This window comes from Anabrus simplex, chromosome 2 (assembly GCF_040414725.1).
Source record: "Anabrus simplex isolate iqAnaSimp1 chromosome 2, ASM4041472v1, whole genome shotgun sequence".
In the NCBI taxonomy this organism is placed as follows: domain Eukaryota; kingdom Metazoa; phylum Arthropoda; class Insecta; order Orthoptera; family Tettigoniidae; genus Anabrus; species Anabrus simplex.
Genome location: NC_090266.1, coordinates 984,330,792 through 984,349,180, shown reverse-complemented (window position 1 = coordinate 984,349,180; position 18,389 = coordinate 984,330,792). Strand labels below are relative to the sequence as shown.

The window sequence follows — 18,389 nt, the reverse complement described above, 5'->3', positions numbered from 1 at the left end:
TCTATTTCATCTTGCATCTCTTCTTGAGATGTTTGCACAGGGCAGAACGTGTATTATACTTAGAAAATGAAGTACAATCATAAAGCTCTAATGGCAAAGAAACACTGAGAATTTATTTTTCTTCTTCTCATTTTTCTTTATCATCACTATTATCACCAGCATCATCATCATCATCATCATCTAGCTTCTCTTTATCTCAAAATGTGTGCTTAGTAATAGAACTATACAACAAGGGAGAATTAAAAATCTCCCACAGAGGTGTACTTTTGAAAAATAAATCAGTATTTGCTTGAATACGGTTGAGTTCTTTATATTTTCTTCTCAATGAAGCTACATTACACGCGGCTTCGTGACGTTGAGCATTGTAAGCATTCTTGAACTCTCTTCTACAATGTTTGCATTGAAAAATTATCATACAAGATAGCGCATGACGTCTCTTGTGATAGCCTCGGGGAAATGATTTTCCACACTCTTTGCAAATATAGCTAGAAATGGGTTGTTCCATGATAGAGTTTATCTTCTGCTAAAAGATTCTTCTTTAAAAGAAACAAACTAAATTTACTAGACACTTGCTACTTTCTACTTATAACGTAATACAAAGCTGTGTACATTAGAAGAGTAGCCTATAGTAGCTTTACGACGAGAGGTCTTACCACGATGTGAACAGCTTGACGGTTAACAGTAAACTAACACAAAAAGTGAATAACCTATCTTGTATACCTTATACAGGGTGGGTGGGGAGATTAGAAGGGATTGTCAAGGAAAAGGGAAGGAAGCGGCCGATGATTGGTTCAAATGGGTAATATGTTGATATATTTCTGATGAAATCGAGCCTCCTGCATCGATTAACACCTCCACCTCCTCACCGACTGACCTTCCTTACGCCAGCCCGTAGTAGGGTTACTGAATAACCATGGCTTATAATTTCTCTTTGTGCATGGGAGGTGATGGAGCAATGAATGATTTGGAGCAACTTGCGTAACTTCATCTATTTTTGTAAAGGTATATGTCAAAAAAGAGCTAGAAACAATGTTTCAATTTGTCTAATTTGAGGGCTGAAATGCCAAGGAGTCAGATATCTCAAAAACGGTGTGTCCTTGAGCAAGAAGTACAATTTTCATGGCAGAAAAAACGTCAAAGGGCCTATGTAGCAACCGAACCGTTGGACCTATCACTTTATAACAGGGGTTTCCAATTTGTAAGGGCTCGAGGGTCATTTTGGAAACCTTAGTCATGTTCGGAGTCGGGCTGAGTGGCCAAGACGGTTGAGGCGCTGAGATTCTGGCTCAGTCCGGTCATCCTTTCTAATCTCCCCACCCACCCTGTATAAGGTATACAAGATAGGTTATTCGCTTTTTGTGTTACTTTGTGACACTTGAATAGGCCAATTTTCCTAAAATTCTGCAAATAGTACAGAAACACCATTATGAAATAATATGCATAGTTCAAATGTAATGCTTAAAACATTATTTTAAATTTGCATAAAAGTTCGGAGTTGGGCTGAGTGGCCGAGATGGTTGAGGCGCTGAGATTCTGGCTCAGTCCACTGGTATTTGAAGGTCCTCAAATACGTTAGCCTCGTGTAGGTAGGTTTGCTAGAACGTAAAAGAACTCCTGCGGGACAAAATTTTGACACCTCGGCGTTTCCGAAAACCATGAAAAGTAGTCAGTGGGACGCAAAAATAATAACATTATTACTTGAAATTTGGATTTTAAAATATTTAAAATAAAAAATTATCTATTGAGAACAACTGAATACTTGAAAAGAGGAACTAGTATTAAAGAATAATTAGTTGTGATTTGGGTCTATAAAATGTGTAAATATTAACACTTTTGAACGAGCTATTAAATATTTTTTGAGACTTTTCTTCACATTATTTCGTACAGTGCTCTCACGGCCGCAAAAATGGCTTCGCGGGCCACATGCGGCTCGCCCGCGGGCCACATGTGGCTCGCCCGCGGGCTGCCATTTGGAAACCCCTGCCTTTACCTTATGCCATAGTGTTCTAGATAGTGAGATCAGATGACATGTTTCACGATTAGGGGCCACAGAAAATGTCAGTTTTGCTCTAGGACACACCATTTTTGAGATGTCTGGCTCCTTGGCATTTAAGCCCTCAAATTTGACAAATTGAAAAGTTGTTTCTAGAACTTTTTGACATATACCATTGCAAGAGCAGATGAAGTTACAAAAGTTGTTCCAAAACACGCATTACTCCATCACCTCCCATGCACAAAGAGAAATTATAAGCCATGGTTATTCAGTAACCCTACTACGGGCTGGCGTAAGGAAGGTCAGTCGGTGAGGAGGTGGAGGTGTTAATCGATGCAGGAGGCTCGATTTCATCAGAAATATATCAACATATTACCCATTTGAACCAATCATCGGCCGCTTCCTTCCCTTTTCCTTGACAATCCCTTCTAATCTCCCCACCCACCCTGTATAAGGTATACAAGATAGGTTATTCACTTTTTGTGTTAGTTTACTGTTAACCGTCAAGCTGTTCACATCGTGGTAAGACCTCTCGTCGTAAAGCTACTACAGGCTACTCTTCTAATGTACACAGCTTTGTATTACGTTATAAGTAGAAAGTAGCAAGTGTCTAGTAAATTTAGTTTGTTTCTTTTAAAGAAGAATCTGTTAGCAGAAGATAAAGTCCATCATGGAACAACCCATTTCTAGCTATATTTGCAAAGAGTGTGGAAAAACATTTCCCCGAGGCTATCACAAGAGACGTCATGCGATATCTTGTATGATAATTTTTCAATGCAAACATCGTACAAGAGAGTTCAAGAATGCTTACAACGCTCATCGTCACAAAGCCGCGTGTAATGTAGCTTCATTGAGAAGAAAATATAAAGAGCTCAACCATATTCAAGCAAATACTAATTTATTTTTATAAGTACACCACTGCGAGAGATTTTTAATTCTCCCTTGTTGTCTAGGCCTGCAACAAGTTCTGTTACTAAGCACACATTTCGAGATAGAGAAGCAAGATGATGATGATGATGATGAGGATGAGGATGCCGATGATAATAGTGATAATAAAGAAAAAGGAGAAGAAGAAAAATAATTCTCAATGTTTGTCATTAGAGCTTTATGATTTTACTTCATTTTCTAAGCCTAATATACATTCTGTTGCCGTGCAAACATCTCAAGAAGAGATGCAAGATGAAGTAGAAGAAGATTTCAACACTTTTTGCTATCAGTCTACTCGTAAAATATTTGCAAATGCTAAAAGCCTATTAAGATGATGGTTTCATAGAGTATAAAGCAGATATTTTTGAAATAGAGCAAGAGTTACGTCGTGCAGGTATTATTGAGTAATATCTCTTCAAAGTGAAGACCTTACCTGTAAGCTCTCTCTCGACAGTACAACATCCTAAACACCTTCCTACATTCCCAGTCCACACCCTCACCTACGTCATCCTTCTGTAGCATACAGTGGATCGAGTAGCTATACTGGTACAGACTCTTTTTCAACATTCTCCCTTCCTAAGGGTGTTAACTCCGCCTGTAGCTGTAGAGCCGGTCTCAAGCCCGGTCCTGGCCGGGTAATGACAAAGAATGCAGTCCGGCTAATGTGAAGTAGCCTAAAAAAGCTCAGTAATCTTTCAGATAAGGTTTTAAATGATGAAAATAGAACTAAATATGTGCAAAATATTGCAAACGTTGTACCCTAAGTGACGTCATAATTATATTGTGTTACAATTTACTGACCAACAAATTGTCTTAAATGCAATTGTGTAAAATAAATTGCACTTTAACAGTGTAATATACAAAACAATTTAAACATTTTTCAAATTCATTTCACAGGACCATTTTTAAAGTTGAATGTATGATGTGTACAGAGAAATAATTTTCTGATAACAGTTTTCTTCTCTCTCCCATGAAATTACATTTTTGGTCCTTACGACAATCTGGCTTTCTAAGGATGATATCTATTTTTGTCTATTTGACCTCACCTGATGCACACACATTCGCCACACATACTTGGCAGATTCTGGATCACAAAATTGGAACTGCACAGTATCCTCAGGAATTTGACATTCAATCCCAAAGTAGCGTTTGTGATTAACCACATTGGTAATATCCTTCCACCTGAAAGGAGTAAAAGAAATAAAGTCATTTTTGACATAAACACAAGGAAAATGGAAATTGCTACACCACAAAGAAATGAGACATTCTTTTTGATATTGGAAATAGGTACATAAACGATATCAGTTTCAGGCTAATCAGATTGTTCATACAGTCCTCTGCACTTGATTGGTCATGGGCAAACCACCCCCTGTATACAGAGTCCAGTAGAGATTACTTGACATATTGACTGTGAGATCAAAATTTATGAACTTCATGATCCATATTGACGATATAATTTGTTCATGACTATAACTTAAGTTGTTCCTCCTAATCAATACAATTCAATTTGGTACACAGTTAAATACACACATGGTACTAGTTTTGGCCATGAAATCTTGGGCCATCTTCAACCATACAACCATGCTAATTTTATAAAACTAATTAGCTTATACAAATGTTTTACAAATTATGCACGTAAAATCATCCTGTCAATTATTCTTTGACCAAGCACAATAGCTGCAGTCACTTACGTGCGGCCAGTATCCAGTATTCGGGAGATAGTAGGTTCGAACCCCACTGTCGGCAGCCCTGAAGATGGTTTTCCGTGGTTTCCTATTTTCACACCAGGCAAATGCTGGGGCTGTACCTTAATTAAGGCCATGGCTGCTTCCTTCCCACTCCTAGCCTTTCTCAGTCCCATCATCGCCATAAGACCTATCTGTGTCGGTGCGACGTAAAGGAACTAGAAGAAAAAAATGTTCTTTGAGTGTATTTGTGCACATTGAATAAAACACGAGTCTACACTTGATGTATTGAAATAACTTGCACACGTTAAAATTCTTGTAGAACTAATTATGTAAGTTGGTTACTGTATTAATGATGTTCCTTAATTGTTGTTGTCTGCAAGAAGTAATATGGGGGTGGTTGATTTCCCCATACAAACATAAGTCTCTCAATATAACCATATAAATTACCTTGTCAGCCTGTTGCATTAATACATATTGAGTGTTAGGTAAGTCTGTACTTTATATTGTTAAAATAATTTGTGCACGTTAAAGTTTTATAAAAGTAATATCAAAGAATTGTGGTGTTGTATGTCATCGATGACACTGCCTTGGTTCCTGTCCATAACGAAGTAAAATTTAAGCTCTTTAGGCCTTTTCAATCGTAAAGCTACCAGCATTTTGCCCCAGTGTAGCAGTGGGCTCATTAGTTGGATTGCTACACCTTTCCAAGATGTTGGAGGCTAGTAAGCCTTTGAGACACCACTACATGCCTCCTCTGTAGGACAATGCAGTGACGGTGCACTAGGGGAAGGATGTGCCTCCACTTGTATAAGTGACTGCCTTTGGCCTTTATATCAAAATTTAATTTCCTAGAAGGAAACCATAATATAATTTCATTGATAGCAAATGATAAAAGCACTTAAGCTTTTTAAGCCTAGTGAGTCAGCGAGGGAAGCTGCTATCATGAGTGTGTATGAGGGTACATGGACCTGTGTTAATATTCGCTGTTACCGAGCTCGGTAGCTGCAGTCACTTAAGTGCAGCCAGTATCTAGTATTCCGGAGATAGTAGGTTCAAAACCCACTGTCGGCAGCCCTGAAGATGGCTTTCCTTGGTTTCCCATTTTCACACCAGGCAAATGCTGGGGGCTGTACCTTAATTAAGGCCACCACGGCTGCTTCCTTCCCAGTCCAAGCCCTTTCCTGTCCCATCGTTGCCATAGGACATATCTGTGTCGGTGCGACGTAAAGCCAAAAAAAAAAAAAAAAAAAACGCTCTTGTGAGTATTGTCCTGCTGTTGAATACTGGTGAGCTGTTGCTGTTTAGCTGTTCACTGCATGTGACTTTGTAAATTACTGGACTGTTTCTGGAGTCAAACCAAGGAATAGTCATTGTATGTTGTGTAGCCCGTTGCCCTGTTTTCAGATCCAGCGGTCTACACACAACTGCTGTATGAGGTGACTAGACTTGGAGAAGTAACAGTAAGGATTATAGCCATCCCCAAGCATAACAACAGGCCGGACCGCCTGCTGTGTCTTAAGGAAGAAAGGCATGTATATAGACAGTAATTAGTAAGTGTGGCCCATTCATAGCTGAACAGACTTCTATGAGTATAAATGTGTTTGCACATTTATTGGGTACTCCTGAAATAAAATAGAGAAATAAAACAGACATAAACATGTTCCATCAAGAATCTAACAAAATAGCACTGAGAGGGTGTTCCCTCTAAAACAAATAACCATTTGACTTCATTTATTATAATAACCCACTACGTAACATCAGTATCATAATATTATTTATCAAATGCCACACATGCTATTTAAACATTGTGAAGTCAACAAATCCAATTTTACTTTGTTATGGACAACAACCAAGGCAGTGTCATCTATGACATACAACACCGCAATTCTTTTATATTAGTTTTATAAAACTTTAACGTGCACAAATTATTCGAATAATATCACGTACAGACTTACAAAACACTCAATATGTATTAATGCATCAGACTAACAAGATAACTTATATGGTTATATTGAGAGAATTACGTTTGTATAGTGAAATCAACCAACCCCATATTACTTCTTTTAGACAACAACAATCAAGGAGTGCCATTAACATGACGTACAATACAGTAACCAACTTACATTAGTTTTACAAGAAGTTTAATGTGTGCAAGTTACTTAAATACACAAGTGTAGACTCATGTTTTATTCAATATGCATCAATATACTCAAAGAACAATTGGCCAGATGATTGTGCGCATAATTTGTAAGACATTTGTATAAGCTATTAGTTTTTTAATATTATTACGGTTGTATGGCTGAAGAAGGCACAAGATTTCAGGGCCGAAACTAGTACCATGTGCATATTTTATATATAACTGTGTACTAATTTGAATTGTATTGATTAGGAGGAATAACTACTAAAGCTATATTCGTGAATAAAATAGTCTGGAAGATGCGGTGGCGTGAAGTATTCGCTTCATAAACGTGCCTCATCAACAAGCATGATACGGAATATCAACAATATTGTCTACAGGTGAGAGGTCTGCATGAGAGTGGGTTATCTGTGCAGGCTGTAGTTCCATGTGTTGGCTGAAATGGACCTATGATACAACAGGTATGCCAGAAGTGTCCAAATGAAGGGAAACATGCTCGAAAACCTGACAGAGAACTAACCTGGACGACAGTGAACGAGAACCCCTGCATTATTCAGATGTCACGGATAGGCACCAGATCAACAGGAGCATGAGCTACTAAGACACCACATGTTACATGACAAGCAAATGGTAATCATTTACGTGCACCTGGCTTATGATCCTTCATCCCTGCAGCAAGTGTTCCACTGACCTCATAATATAGATGTGATGAGGCTATCTTGGTACCAGGAACAGTCATAATGGGCCAACAGTTGGCATAGTGTTGTCTTCAGTTATAAATCACGTTTCTGTCTTGGCCGCAAAGATAACCACAATCATGTCCAATGGCATACAGGGGGTCTTGGAAATGCTAACTTTATCACACTTGCTGCAATTCTTTTCTAAAAACAAGTGATTAGATTCTAAAAGCTGTCAATATACTATGCCATGTGACGATTTAAAACAACAACGTATTGGTTGATTAAGATTCTTTGACAAGACGTTCAAGGAGAAAAGAGCTGGGACCAATTGGAGGTTAGTGGATGTAATAAGAAGAAGAGAAAACGTTAATCAAAACAGTATATTGTTTCTACAAGGAAATCAATTTTAAATTTTACAACTCAAAATTTTGTAATCTGACACACAAAAGAAAACACTCATCGTGAATGACGTACATTAGAATGGAATCCCTAGACCATTTACAAGTTATAATATGTGACTAATCAAATGAACATGGTAACCTATAAGCCTCGGAGAATATGGACACAGATTTCCAAAAAGGTAAACAAAGGGAAAAGAAAGGCACGGGAAAGACCAAGGACGGGGATCACAATAATGGGAGTCGCCTGAGTATAAACATTGCCAAATGCAGGAACAGTTTTATGTGATAAGTTGTACCGTCCAGGCCACAAGTTCAATCACTCACTAACTCTTGAAATTGCATATTACTCGATGTTCATTTGTTAAGGAAAAATATCACTCATATCAAGCTTAAAAGAAAACCGGCCACAGCAATGAAGATAACTCCAAAATCCATAGGAGAAGAATAATAGTGGTAATTATACAATAAATACACTGTTGCTCACCCAATACAGCAAATAAAAGAAGTGGAGCTTCCCAGCAAATACTGGGAAGTCCTCAGACGACCCTCCAACCACACTCGGTATCAGTGCTGGACTGAAGACCGAGTATGTGGGGGAAGCCTTTATACCGCTGCAGAAAGTTCAGGAAAAAAGTACACAAAACGTCGAGAAATATCGGACACTGACGTAGCGGGTGACGTAACCCAGAGGAGACTCAGTGTGTAGTCAGCAGTTCACCAGGACGAATGCACGGCGAGGCAGCAGAGAAAGTCCAAGGCCAGTTAGATGAGTGAAGTAGCGGCGAGTATATGAACATAGATGGAGTTCCAGATGACGGTAGCCGAAAATAGGTGAGTGATCGTTACATATTCCCCCGCCGGCCAGGAATCCGAAGGATTCCGGAAGTGAAAAGTCAAGATGGACCCGACGAATGGCGACGGGCGAAGAGGAAGGAAGAAAAAGAGGAGCTGGAACAAAAGCAGACTCGGCAAGAAACAAAGTTTAAATAAACAAATAGTAAAGGCACAAGGAAGGGAAAGGGGGGGGGTATCAAAAAATTACAATAAACAAACACAATATGGTCTAGGGTAATTTTTTTTTCTCACATACATAATATTTAAAAAAATAAAACAAAAGAAGGGGAACATTCCCTAATGTTCACCAAGATGGGAGAGTCCAGTTGACCCGGGTGGGGTTGAAGGGTCACTGGGTAGAGCAAAAGAGAAAAGAAAAAAGAAAGAAATTACTGAAAATACTGTTTCAACTGCGAAACATGGGCCTTTTTAACAATGGAAGGATCATTTGCATCCTGTAATAATACAGAAACCGGAGTAGAGAAGCGAATGATTGAAAAAGGGCCTGTCCAACGAGGGCAAAGTTTAGCAGATATATGATCACTCGCGGAACTTTGAGGATGGTTCTTTAACAGTACTTTATCTAAAAGTTTAAATTTTGATGGACGGTGCCCACGGTCATGAACCCGTCGATGGACCTCCCGTGCCTGGTGCAATTTAGTTAAGGCCCTTTTCCACTCCGCTTGAGTGACTTGATTAGGGGGGCAAAGGAGCAAAGAAGGTAGATCCCATGTTAAATCTAAAGGAGTTTGCAAATCTCTACCCAAAAACAATTTCGCGGGGGAAAAAGAGGTGGAGTTATTGATGGCAGAATTAAGTGCTAGCGCAAAGGCAGGTAATTCAGAATCCCAATGGCGTTGATCTTCTGAATGAAAAATGGACAATAGAACTTTCAAATTTCTATGATATCGTTCGACAAGATTGGCTTGAGGATGGTAGGGGGAGGTAAAGACCTTGTTAATACCATTCATAAAGCAAAAGTTGTAAAAGGATTGTGAGGTAAAAACGGTAGCGTTATCAGAAACTAGGTATTTCGGTAGACCAATAATAGGGAAAATTTGGTCATTCAAAAGCCGAATAATAGTCTGAGCAGAAAGCGTACGCAACGGACGCAAAATTAAAAATTTAAAGAAACCATCAAGCAGAGTAAAGATATATGCATTGCCGTGGGAAGATTTAGTGATAGATCCGACAACATCAATATAATACCTCTCAACAGGATAAGTAGAAGGTGTGGCGGAATGAGAACCAAAGGACAATGTGTTCTGGGGTTTGTGTTTTTGGCATAAAGTACAAGATTTAACCCAATTGAAGACATCCTTACGCATATTGGGCCAAAAGAATTGAGATGCCAACCGAGAATAAGTTTTAGCGCGCCCGAAGTGTCCCCCTGTAGGAGACCCATTATAATACTGAAACAGCATCGAACGTAAAGAGGAAGGAATGACTACTCTAGGGGTTGATTTAGGAGTTGGTTTAAAAACCAGCAATTCATTATGGATCTGAAAAAGTCCATCATAGTTAGCAGCAGAAAGAGAAATCTTAATATCTTTACAATAAGAATCGGTAGATTGATGCTGATGACAAGAGTCAAAATATAATGGAAAATCAATAAGAGAAGAAATCGCATTGATTTCATAAGAAGGAAGCTGATCTAAAGTTGAAGAGGAAGATTGGTCAAAAAGGCGAGAAAGAGCATCAGCGACTGAATTTTAATAACCTGAAACGAATTTAAAATGAGAAAGGCGGAGCAGCCATTGACCGGTCCTGCCTATTTTAGGGGCATTGTTCAGTAGCCAGGATAAGGCCTGATTATCTGTTTGAACAAGAAATTGCCGATGGTCAAGGTATTCCGAAAAATGCTCAATAGTGAGGATTAATGCTAATGCTTCCCTTTCATAAACAGAATACCTACATTCAGTAGGCGAAAGCAAGCGACTAAAATAAGCAATAGGAAGAAGTTTACCGTCTCGGTTTTGATTTAAGACTCCTCCAACAGCAACGTCAAAGGCGTCCGTAAAAACTTCAAAGGGTAAATCAAAGTCAGGTATTTGAAGAACAGGGGCTTTGGTTAAGGCAGATTTGAGAGAAATAAATGCAGTTTGCTGCTGTTCTCCCCAGTGAAATTTCATGCCTTTTCGTTTAAGTAAATTAAGTGGCTCAGATATGTGAGAATAGTGAGGGATAAATTTACTATAAAAACCAACCATACCTAAGAATGTTCGCAAGTGCTTCAAATTTTTAGGTGGAGGAATACGATCAATTGCAGAAACCCGATCCGGATCAACAGAAATGCCATTATTGGACAGAATATGGCCCAAACATTTAATGGAAGTCTGAGCTAAAATAATTTTAGAAGGATTAATGGTAAGATTAACTGAACGTAAACGAGAGAGTACTTCACGAAGATGTTTAATATGAGTGTCAAAATCAGGACTATAACTCAAAAGATCATCCACATATGGAAATAGATACTGATATTTTATATCAGAAAAAAGATTGTCAACAAATCTTTGCATGATTTGTGAGCCAAGGTTTAATCTGAAAGGTACTTTAGTGAATTGATACAGCCTGGTAGGTGTAATAAAAGCAGTATACTTAGAGCTACTATCATCTAAGGGTATCTGATTATAGGCCGAATTGAAATCTAAAAGGGAAAAATACTGTGCATTGGAAAAATGTTGAAACACAGTTTGAACTTTAGGCATGGGGTAAGCATCGTAGAGGATCTTAGAATTAATTTTACGATAATCAACTACAAAACGAAAGGACCCATCAGGTTTATCAACAATGAACGCGGGAGAGGCATAGTCCGAAGTGGAAGGTACGATGGTATTATCAACCAGCATTTTCTCTACAAGTTGATTAAGAATTTTCATTCTGGGCGGACTCAAATGATACGGGGGAGATCGAACAGGCGTGGTATCAGTGAGATCAATATGAGCTTGAAAATTGGAAACGGTTCCAAGTTTAGAGGTTACAACATCAGAAAACTCAACTAACAAATTTTTTTTTTGCTAGGGGCTTTACGTCGCGCCGACACGGATAGGTCTTATGGCGACGATGGGATAGGAAAGGCCTAGGAGTTGGAAGGAAGCGGCCGTGGCCTTAATTAAGGTACAGCCCCAGCATTTGCCTGGTGTGAAAATGGGAAACCACGGAAAACCATTTTCAGGGCTGCCGATAGTGGGATTCGAACCTACTATCTCCCGGATGCAAGCTCACAGCCGCACGCCTCTACGCGCACAACTAACAAATTATCAAGTTGGGCAGACTGAGAACGATTACAATACACATAGTCCTTACGAACTGAAGGAAGATGTGAAAGAGGGAAATCAGAACAATTCACTAATGGAATCCTAATATCCGAAAAGGTGAAACGAATAGAGGAAGAAAAGGAATCAAGTACCAAACCAGTATGATGAAAAAAATCATATCCTAGAATCAATGGATATGATAAATTTTCTACAACATTAAAAGAATAGGGCCACAAAAAATGTTGAATTTTTAAGTTGAGCTTGACTTAGCCAAGGGTCTGAAGTAGATTATTTGATGCAGAAGTACAACAAAGGGAAGACTGAGAAAGTTGAAGATGAGAAAAAATAGTCTGAAGAGATTGGAAAAGTTCTTTTTTTTTTTTTGCTAGGGGCTTTACGTCGCACCGACACAGATAGGTCTTATGGCGACGATGGGATGGGAAAGGCCTAGGAGTTGGAAGGAAGCGGCCGTGGCCTTAATTAAGGTACAGCCCCAGCATTTGCCTGGTGTGAAAATGGGAAACCACGGAGAACCATCTTCAGGGCTGCCGATAGTGGGGGAAAAGTTCTAAACTAATTAAAGAAGTCGTTGAACCAGAATCTAAAAGTGCAATAGTAGGAATATTGTGGAGCAAGACTACAATATGTGAAGTTCTGGGTAATGAGCAAAAAAATGAGAATCATATTTTACGCTCGGTTTAGTGTAAGAAATAGTAAAAGATCGAAAAGGTTGCCGAGTGGTAAAGGTGTCGTGATGAAAAGCATGTATTTGATTAGGCAGATTTGCCCCTTGAACGCGTCCACTGCCTACGGACGGGGGTTGGGGGCGTTTCCCGAGATGGGGGAGGCACAAAATTTAGCTATATGTCCTGTACCTCTACAGCGGTAACAAATAATAGGTTTACTGACTGTAACAGAACGAGATATTGGTAATGATAATGACACCGGGGGAGAGGTAGCAGCAGAAGGTAAGACTGGTGGTGGTACACGAGCATAGTAGGAAATATCTGCATACGAGTAAGTCGTATCAGCTTGTGCTGCAGTATACAATTGTAGCAAAGAGGTAGGGGGAGAATGTATCTGAAGAAGTTGTCGGAAAGAAGGCACAGCATAAAATGTAACAATTGAAATTAAGTCCGATGGATTATTAGCGATATTAAGAACATCACTAAAAGTAAGAAGCGAGTCTAAATAATCGTGTACAGGTTCGTCAGAACGTTGATGACGGTGGACAAATTCCAAACTCAATGTATGACGTACCTCATAAGGTAGAAAGTAATTATGGAGACATGTGCGAAATTGAGCCCAATCCTGAAAATGTGCCATATTTTCAAGCCAAAAATTCGTTAAATGTCCAGTAGTTTTAGACGTTAATAAACTAATGAGTTGAGAAAATGGGGCAAGGTTAATTTTAAGAAATTTACGGACAAAAAATAGCCATATAGTTAAATTTCGAGGATTTGTATCAGTTAAAGGAGGCACTTGTGTTAATGACTGTTTAATAAACTCTAGATGTAATGTGGAAATGAGTGGATTTGGGGAAATAGGCGATGAGGTGAGTGGCCTAGAAGATTCAGGATGTAAATGATGAGTGGTACTTGGAAGTTTTGGTTTTAGGTCTTGATCAAATAAATCTGAAGTGTTAGAATGCGAAGACGAACAAATAGTGGATGAAGGTTCTGAGGGCGAACTGTCATCAAAAGTAATTAAATCTGCACAAGGTGGATTAGGTAGAGACTGGGAAATCGGGGGTAAATATAAAGAATTATCAGAAGAATTTAGTGGAAAATTATTGGAAAAAGTTGCCATGTTGAAAAAGAGAGCACAGTAACAAAGAGTAAAAAAAGAAAAAAAATTGAAAAAAGATAACAGTAAATAAATCGGGTGAGTTACTCTGCTACCATTTTGTGACGATTTAAAACAACAACGTATTGGTTGATTAAGATTCTTTGACAAGACGTTCAAGGAGAAAAGAGCTGGGACCAATTGGAGGTTAGTGGATGTAATAAGAAGAAGAGAAAACGTTAATCAAAACAGTATACTGTTTCTACAAGGAAATCAATTTTAAATTTTACAACTCAAAATTTTGTAATCTGACACACAAAAGAAAACACTCATCGTGAATGACGTACATTAGAATGGAATCCCTAGACCATTTACAAGTTATAATATGTGACTAATCAAATGAACATGGTAACCTATAAGCCTCGGAGAATATGGACACAGATTTCCAAAAAGGTAAACAAAGGGAAAAGAAAGGCACGGGAAAGACCAAGGACGGGGATCACAATAATGGGAGTCGCCTGAGTATAAACATTGCCAAATGCAGGAACAGTTTTATGTGATAAGTTGTACCGTCCAGGCCACAAGTTCAATCACTCACTAACTCTTGAAATTGCATATTACTCGATGTTCATTTGTTAAGGAAAAATATCACTCATATCAAGCTTAAAAGAAAACCGGCCAAAGCAATGAAGATAACTCCAAAATCCATAGGAGAAGAATAATAGTGGTAATTATACAATAAATACACTGTTGCTCACCCAATACAGCAAATAAAAGAAGTGGAGCTTCCCAGCAAATACTGGGAAGTCCTCAGACGACCCTCCAACCACACTCGGTATCAGTGCTGGACTGAAGACCGAGTATGTGGGGGAAGCCTTTATACCGTTGCAGAAAGTTCAGGAAAAAAGTACACAAAACGTCGAGAAATATCGGACACTGACGTAGCGGGTGACGTAACCCAGAGGAGACTCAGTGTGTAGTCAGCAGTTCACCAGGACGGATGCACGGCGAGGCAGCAGAGAAAGTCCAAGGCCGGTTAGATGAGTGAAGTAGCGGCGAGTATATGAACATAGATGGAGTTCCAGATGACGGTAGCCGAAAATAGGTGAGTGATCGTTACAGCCAATAAGACAAAGCCATTGACATAGGCCAAACTACATATACGGAGAAGAAAGAAAAGTCACGTGCAATTTAGCCAGTGCTGCCACACAACTGAACTGGCGAAATGCTTTCTCCGTTCCCGAGTGGCAGAGATAGAGTGCGTGGCATAGTTAGAGGTAAGCATTGGAATGAAAGTTTAGTTTACGAGTGGAGTTCTTGTTGAGTGCACATAATTAGCGTTATTAGTGTTTCATTTTTAAACTTGTTGTTGAATGTTACTTGTTTTAGCTATGACACTAGTGCCCAAAAGTTAAGCATAATCACTAAACGAGGCCATACCACCAGATAGGAATGTCAGACGGATTGCTGAACAAACGGAAGCTGAATCACACACCATATATCACACAACTTGTCCAAAAAACAGTGTCAAAAGGTTCTGATTGCTAAGGTACACCTTTGACAACAACTAACAATTGGAATCGTTCTGCAAACTGAAGCAGGATTCATCTGCGAAGAGCACATGCCTCCATTCATTCATGGTCTAGTTTTGATGTTGATGGCTCCACAGTAAACGGGCCCGTCTCTGTCCTGGAGTGAGCGGGACGCACACTGCTGGACGTCGGGCAAACAGCTCTGCTGTTCTGAGCCTCCGGTACACAGTTTGCCAGTAAACGGCAACCCCTGAGATGGCTGCAAGCTCCACCAACAATTGTCTTGCAGGTGCACTCCAATTTCGTCGGGCGGTTAAGGCCAGATATCGGTCCTGCTTTGATGTGGTTACCCTTGGTCGATCTGGTACTGGTCTACAACTAACATCTCCTATGTCTCGAAATCGTCTCCAAAGCCTGGAAATCACACTTTGTGGCACATTCAAGGATGCGGCGACTTCAGTCTGTGTCTGGTCTGCTTCCAGATGGTTGAGTATTCTAGCCTGCAAAACGGCGTCCACATGGCGTCTATGTTGTCACATTCACTACGAGGCTACACTCCGCACACTATAACAGGGTAAACACGACTGAAGGAATATGGGGCGCAGGCACTGGCAGTGTTTACCTTGCGGTTATGCCACAAGTCAAAGCAGGGAACACTCCTTTCCTATACAGAGCGAACACATAAGGCTGGTAGGTGCATATGTCGTGCAACTTGCGGTCTATTTCCTGTTGACCTACTTACTCGTTACTTATGTTTAACGTTTGGACACTAGTGTAGTTAAGTCATTACTTCTGAGGAAGAAATTGCATGACAGAACCGTTTGCAAATTTTTACGTTGTGAGGAACCTTAACACAGAAAAGTGTAAGGGAACAATCCCTCATACAGAAAGGATATTTATTTTAGAATGGAATTCTCGTTGGGTACACATTATTAGAGTTATTGGTGTTTCATTTTTACAGTTGCTATTGTGAACATTATTTGTATTACTTATCAGTATGGCAAAGTATGGTATTAGACAATGGATATTTCTACTGTAGACATTATTTCTACAGAAGAAAATATATGACAGAACTGTATGCAAATTTCTATGTTGTGAAGAACCTGAAAACGAAAAGTGTACAAGAACAATCCCTTCTATGGAAAGAACGTTTATTTTAGAGTGGAATTCTTGTTGGGTGCACATTATTAGAGTTATTGGTGTATCATTCCTACACTTGCTGTTGCGAACATTGTTTGTGTTAGCTATGAGTATGATATTTCTTGTTGTTTGCTGCTTGTTGTTTAAAGGGGCCTAACATCTAAGGTCATCAGCCCAATTGATATTTCTAGCTGAGATGTTACTTCTATAGAAGAAACTGTATGACAGAACTGTTCGTAAATTTCTGTCAAGAAGAACTTCAAAACAGAAAGTGTACAAGAACAATACATGTACTCTTGTAGCCCTGGAGAATGAAATCAGATGACTTATAAGTGAAATTTCGGAGATGGAGATACAAGCATTCTGGAACTCTTCATACCAATGAAATGTTTGTGTCCAGAACAACGGACATAATTTTCAATGGCTGCGTTGTTATTGCAGTTTGAATCATCAGTCCATAGACTGATTTGACGCAGTTCTCCATGTCACTACTACAACCTACATTGCTTGTCATATTCATACCATTGTCTATCCCTACCATTCTTACCACCTACACTTCCCTCAAAAACCAACTGAACAAGTTCTGGGTGCCGTAAGATGTGCTCTGTCGTTCTATCCCTTCTTCTCGTCAAACATAGCCAAATCAATCTCCTCTCACCAATTCGATTCAGTATCTCTTCATTCGTGATTCGATCTATCCATCTCACCTTCAGCATTCTTCTGTAACACCACATTTCAAAAGCTTCTATTCTCTCTCTTTCTGAGCTAGTTATCATCCATGTTTCACTTCCATACAATGCCACACTCCCCACGAAAGTCTTCAAAAACATCTTTCTGATTCCAATATCAATGTTTGAAGTGAGCAAATTTCTTTTCTTAAGAAAGCTCTTCCATGCTTGTGCTAGTCTGCATTTTATGTCCTCCTTACTTCTGCCATCGTTAGTTATTTTACTACCCAAGTAACAATATTCATCTACTTCCTTTAAGACTTCATTTCCTAATCTAATGTTTCCTACATCACCTGCCTTCGTTCGACTGCACTCCATTACTTTTGTTTTGGACTTATTTATTTTCATCTTGTACCCCTTACCCAAGACTTCGTCCATACCATTCAGCAACTTCTCGAGATCTTCTGCAGTCTCAGATAAAATAACAATATCATTGGCAAATCTCAAGGTTTTGATTTCCTCTCCTTGGACTATGATTCCCTTTCCAAATTTCTCTTTGATTTCCTTTACTGCCTGTTCTATGTAAACATTGAAAAGGAGAGGGGACAAACTGCAGCCTTGCCTCACTCCTTTCTGGATTGCTGCTTCTTTTTCAAAGCCCTCGATTCTTATCACTGCAGACTGATTTTTATACAGATTGTAGATAATTCTTCATTCTCGGTATCTGATCCCTATCATCTTCGGAATCATAAATAGCTTGGTCCAATCAACCTTATCGAATGCCTTTTCTAGATCTACGAATGCCATGTACGTGGGCTTGTCCTTCTTGATTCGATCCTCTAAGATCAGACGTAAAGTCAGGATTGCTTCACGTGTTCCTACATTTCTTCTGAAGCCAAATTGATCTAATGTTAAAGTCATCTTGACACAGGCTGGTATTTTATAAGTTCTGAACTTACCGTGAAATGTTAAAATTCGTCTTGACACATGTAAGTTCTAAAGCACTGTGGAAATTTTACAAGTACGACGATTAGTTCAAAATAACATGCGACAAAGTTACCAGGTTGCATAAGACCAATTTCATGTTTTTACCCGTATTGAACTTACTACTAGTATTTACAACTCTTATTTTTTATTATCCACTCAATTCAATACATAAAATGTTTATTGTCTCTAAAGGGACTTTACAATACAAACGTTAAATGGGACATGTTTTGCTTGTTCTATTGAGCATCTTCAGCCATCTTTTATACGATTTTCTCAAGGTTAAGTCATACATTAAACCTTTTATATAATTTCTTTTTCTTGTTCATTGAAAATGTTTTACACAATAATTTTTATTGTCAC

General features: G+C 39.1%; 1 protein-coding gene across 1 annotated transcript in view; it reads right to left on the bottom strand.

Annotated features, from left to right (window-relative positions):
* Window positions 1–18,389, bottom strand: part of Pez (protein tyrosine phosphatase non-receptor pez) — a 923,645-nt gene that overhangs the window by 622,458 nt on the left and 282,798 nt on the right. Inside the window, exon 8 of the mRNA XM_068226358.1 lies at window positions 3,967–4,102. Coding sequence (XP_068082459.1) covers window positions 3,967–4,102 — 136 coding nt within the window. The remainder of the gene's footprint in view (window positions 1–3,966; window positions 4,103–18,389) is intronic.